Source organism: Plectrocnemia conspersa, unplaced genomic scaffold, assembly GCF_051122295.1.
Source record: "Plectrocnemia conspersa isolate PC_06_02 unplaced genomic scaffold, ASM5112229v1 ptg000012l, whole genome shotgun sequence".
In the NCBI taxonomy this organism is placed as follows: Eukaryota; Metazoa; Arthropoda; class Insecta; order Trichoptera; family Polycentropodidae; genus Plectrocnemia; species Plectrocnemia conspersa.
The window spans coordinates 2012815-2017851 of NW_028277176.1; the positions used below are offsets into that span (position 1 = coordinate 2012815).

The 5037-nt window shown below is 31.5% G+C and overlaps 1 protein-coding gene across 14 annotated transcripts; it reads left to right on the forward strand.

Moving 5' to 3' along the window:
* Positions 1-314: 314 nt before the first annotated feature.
* On the forward strand, positions 315-4482 carry LOC148227931 (uncharacterized). Of its 14 annotated transcripts, none has more exons than XM_088199759.1 (8): positions 366-413; positions 487-617; positions 2269-2349; positions 2429-2785; positions 2867-3094; positions 3166-3278; positions 3342-3531; positions 3613-4482. In XM_088199759.1, the coding sequence occupies exons 4-8, from the start codon at positions 2458-2460 to the stop codon at positions 4059-4061; spliced, it is 1308 nt and encodes a 435-aa protein (XP_088055885.1). In that variant the 5' UTR covers positions 366-413; positions 487-617; positions 2269-2349; positions 2429-2457; the 3' UTR covers positions 4062-4482. The 14 variants fall into 14 exon arrangements, with proteins under 14 accessions (XP_088055883.1, XP_088055892.1, XP_088055890.1 ...); XM_088199768.1 differs by having other exon boundaries at positions 2429-2725; XM_088199760.1 differs by having other exon boundaries at positions 487-538.
* The last annotated feature ends 555 nt before the right edge of the window (positions 4483-5037 follow it).

Sequence of the window (5037 nt, forward strand, 5' to 3'; positions counted from 1 at the left end):
AATCAATCATCCAATAATTTTGTTCATAAGGATGATTGATTTTATATAGAAATGACTCCCTAGATTTTGCCTACTTTTGACATACAATATATTTTTAAAAACATGTAATACCATTTTATGTACACTTATATCATTATTAAAAACACTTGATATATTTAGATATTACAATAGATAGATTTTTGAGTGAAAGGATATTTTACGTTTAGAATAGTTTTGTAGAAGTAGAAGTTTATTAAAGATGTATCGGGAAGTTAATGAATAGAAGGACTGTGAAGAAGAATTTGAAAGCGAACGAAGTATCTGGCTGTAAAGTCGGTCACCTGATAGCCGTGTCGGTAAAGCAGTCGCCTATCGAAGCATGTGTCATTGTCGAGTGCGCAATTAGGCGGCGAGTACGATTTCACCGGTTTATGGTTAGTTTTTGCCGCTCTTTATCAACTATCAAGTTCCTTCAAATAGTGAATAGTGCTACGTAATATTTTACAGTAACCCTTTCAAATAGTACATATTTCAAAGGAATGAAACTATTTATAGAAAAGTAAACAATCGAATAATAGATGACGTGAACATGAAATGATGAACATTCCAATACATTTAAGAAAGGGCGTGGCGGAAATGTAAACTATGACGGCAAACACTAGTTTTATAACACTATATTTTTTTTAATTTTAAATTTTTCGTCACCGTCATCCAAATAATCAATTGTGCCGATTTAAAAAACAGCGACTCTACAACGTCATTAAATAACGATTTTTTTTATATTATTTTTAACACAATATATGGAATTTCTAAATATTTTGTTTTGTGCATTTGCGCCACTAACTGTTTTTTTATTATTATTATTGATGTGAATCATTTCCACTAATCGCATAAAACCTTGTGCGTATGTGTAAAAGAAGAGGAAAAAATATTGGGTCTTATCTTTGTAACGTTTGAGATAACGAATTTGAAAAATAATTGCGAACACTTCTCTGTTAGTGTTAAACTAATAGAAATTCGAATGTTATAATATGAGTTAGTAATATTAAAACAAACATAAACCACATATGTTTTTGTAAATAATATGTATTTAACAAGACAAGTAAAACTGGTTGATTAATAACACTCTTTCGCCTCGTGAAATAATGAATTACAAGGAATTAAGAACAAAAATTTATACTTTTTTTTACATATGTTTGTTAAAATTATTTTTTCAGTGGTATTCAATATGTGGATCGCATAAGATCAAAATTAAAATCATCAAATTTATTTTATTTCTAGTTTAAATAAATATTTACAAAGAAACTGAATATTTTGAAACTCATTAAAAAAGTTCTTTGAATGACGGCGCCACACTCAAAAGTAATGATTACGTACTTCCCACTGCATCACATTGCCGAGATTGACAATGGTTTAGCCCTAAGGGTTACGAAAGCGGCCAACGACGTTTTACTACATAAATACGTTTTAAAATTTCAACAGATTAGGTAAGAGCGAGCGAGCGTTGGTCAGAACAGTGAACACCTCATGAATAACTACAACGATTTTATTTAAAATGTGAATTATATAAATTTACAACAATACCTTACTTAAATGGTTTTAAATGTTCTGACCAACGCTCGCTCGTTCACACCTAATTAACTTAAATTTTAAAATGTGTCTGTGTACCAAAACGTTGTTGGCCGCTTTCATAGCTGTTAGGGCCGAACACGGCAGAAAGTTCATAACCATTAGTTTCTGAGCGTGGCGCCGACATTCTTAACAAGTACCATTTTATTTTATTTGTGATCAGTTTCTTTGTAAATATGTTCTTAAATTATAAATAAAATTAATTTTCTGATTTTAATTTTGATCTTATGCGATCCACAGATTAAAAACCACTGATAAAATAATTTCATTTAATATATGTTAGTTTGAACAGGAAATGGATGTTTCACAACCATGATAATAAACAAGTACCAAACAAAATCAATGCATTTCGTCAAGTAATCCTCAAAATATTCAGTTTCTTTGTAAATAATTATTTATACTAGAAATAAAACAAAATAGAAAGAAACATATTTTATGATTTTAATTTTGACCTTTTGAGATTCACATATTGAAAACCACTGATAAAATAATTTTAACATATGTACCAATACAAGTCAAAACATTTGTAATTTAATTTCTTTTAATTCAAAAGACTCGTCGGTTCGGCGAATGTTAAGACGGCTTGTCACTAATCGATCAGTACCAAAATATGTTTAAAAATAATCAAATTTTATTTTTGTACTTTTCACTAATTTTCAGACCTTTACGACAAAGTATTCAAATCTTATGCTCGTAAGCTTCAGTATAAACCCTTAAGTGGAATTTTTCAACATTTCTAAGGTACAGTTGAAATATTTTAGAAAAATATTGTGACATCTTGGAAATTATTTATGTTGATTGTTTTTTATTTAATTATTAGTAATTAAAGGTTTCACATAAGAGATAACGATGCATCGGGATCGAGGCCTATCATTTTGGGACTTTGTGCCGGTTGTCGGTAGCGTTCGAAATTTGAAACATTCGTCTGAAGATTTTAGTGATGGCAACAATATACAAGGCCTGCTAAATCTAGGATTAGGCGTTGGAGGCTTGGCGTTGGATGTCATGACATTCGGGTCCGCTTCCCTACTACGCGATGGGATAAAGATAGGAGTGAAAAAAGGAGCCGAAAAGATAATCATTACAAAATCAGCTGAAATTGGATTGAAAGTGCTGGGTACTACCACTGCTGGCTATGCAGTTAAAAGTGTAGCAAGCCCTGTAATAAATGGAACATGTAAGTCAAACATACCGTCTTTTTGCTTAGATTTTCATGTGGAATATTTTTAATACTTAATATTTTCTTAAATTGTACTAGGTGATGTAGTTCGGGAAGAATTTAATAATTACAACAGAAATTCTAATGGAAGGAGTAACAGAAACAACAACGATAATACTAAAAAAGAATCATCCAATGACAGAAAAACAACAAATACAGAATCTTCCGGTGCAAACGCTTCCAATACTAAATCTTCAAACAATAGCGGTAGCAACAGTAATAACAATAACAATAATAATAACAATAATCCAAGAAAAAACAGTGGAAGTAAATATCAACAAGACCATAAAATATTTCGGATTATACAATATTTTTCATATCATTTTGAATTTATTTAGCTAATACGACACAGAACAGACGAGATGAAACACTTGCATGGTTCAAGAGTTTGCAAATCACGGGCATTGACGCCAATCGAATACAAGACCATGAATTAGATCGTTTAGCTAAGGTACTGTCGACAATACGTTTATCTTACTTAATACGCTGTACTTAATTTTGTTTGTACATGTAGGTGCGAATCGAAATGATGACTTACGAAAATGGTAATGCAGGTTTTATGGACAGGGCAGTAGATTTTGCGAGGTTTATGCGTCCGACTAGCGTATCAAGATTCTGCTCCTTTGTGAACTTTTTCGCCATCAGGTTCAGAAGCGAGAGAGACACTCAAATGCAAAAGTCTAATTTGACTCTCAAAAAAGCTGGTACGTTGTACATATTTACTTGATAAAAGATTATCGATTTAAAAAATAAAAAATTATGTTCTCTTTATTTTAAATTATTAGGGGAAAATGCTCTCAATGGTATGACGAATCGAACCGTGCAAGACAGTTTTGATCAATCTTTAGAAACTGTTCGAACTCATCAGATGGCTTACAACGTCAGTCAAAGAAATCCGCATCCTGACGTTAACACCGACTTGAATCGTAGTGAGATCATTCAGATCGTTAGAAAAGAGGCAAAAAAAAGGAGCATACGCTTTGGATCGGAAGAGGCGGCAACGTATCATATGAAAAAGCATCCAATGAGCTCTGATGACGCTAGATATGTCGAACTGGCTAACGTATTAATTGAGAATCCAAACGCAGATGTAAAATACAAAATTAATGATGATGGTAGTATCGATATAGAATTTACAAGTCCCGCGGGCGCAAATGGCTATCTATACTGCGTCATTCTCATAACGAACGGCAAAATCATTTTAAAAACATTTTTCACGAAAAGATATAGATAACTTAAAAGTAAATCTACCAGTCAATCTTGATTTAAAATATAATTATATTTTTATATATGTATGTACTTTGTATCGTATTTGTAAGTATAAGAATTCCTGTTGCTGTTTGTTACTTCTAGAGGTGATTTGATTCAGATGAACATCAACAAAATTTATAAATCGAAGAGACGGTAGCCTCTCATCGTATAAAGGGACCGCAACATGCTGATGATGATGACGATGATGATGAGAGGCATTACTTTGCATGGCCAGTAATACATTTTTAGAAAAACTGTAGCACAGATTTATGTGCAATTCAGTTACCTTTTTAATGTTTTTATTAATTCATAAACAATGTTTCATTTATATTTTGCTTATAATAACAAATCTAACATTAAATATATTGAGTGTCTTGAAATGCAAAATAAAGTATTCAACACTATTCCGCCTTTTGTATATTCAATATCGACACTCAGATTACTATTGTTGAAATTTTTCTAAAGGTTTAAATGCTCTTATGCCATGCCAAAATTTAGCTTCTTAACAAGTCTTGCCAGTTGATTCACCAGCATCGATTTTGAAAGCCGAATCGAATGGGATTTGATTTAAGAGTAGCTGTTTATTCGAGTAATTTTTCAATATTGGTTGCAAAGCGCCCGAGGAGAGAGTGAGCTCGTTCAAGGACTCGAAAAAAAGATTTTCTTGTGTTGACGACAGGCAACCAGTTGCGTACGGTGGGTGTTAATATTGGGTGTGCTATAAAAAATAAAAAAAACCTACATTTTTTCATTTTTATTAGCCGAGGTTTTGGCATGCCTAAACTGCCTTACAGCTTTTTCCCATATATAAATAAATAAATAAACATCAAACCTAATCTAAAATATTATTATATAAAAATATAAAATTTCCAATAAACACAAAATTATAATTATTTATATATAAAATCTAATCTTCTTTCTTTGATCATAAATTTTTCTATCACGCTGTCATAAAAAGT

Excerpts from the sequence above, each read along its gene's own strand:
- LOC148227931 (XM_088199757.1), top strand. The coding sequence starts at position 2,458 with ATGCATCGGGATCGAGGCCTATCATTTTGGGACTTTGTGCCGGTTGTC. Across the intron at positions 3,279-3,341 it reads AATTAGATCGTTTAGCTAAG|GTGCGAATCGAAATGATGAC; the intron begins GTACTGTCGACA and ends TTGTACATGTAG. Across the intron at positions 3,532-3,612 it reads TTTGACTCTCAAAAAAGCTG|GGGAAAATGCTCTCAATGGT; the intron begins GTACGTTGTACA and ends TTAAATTATTAG.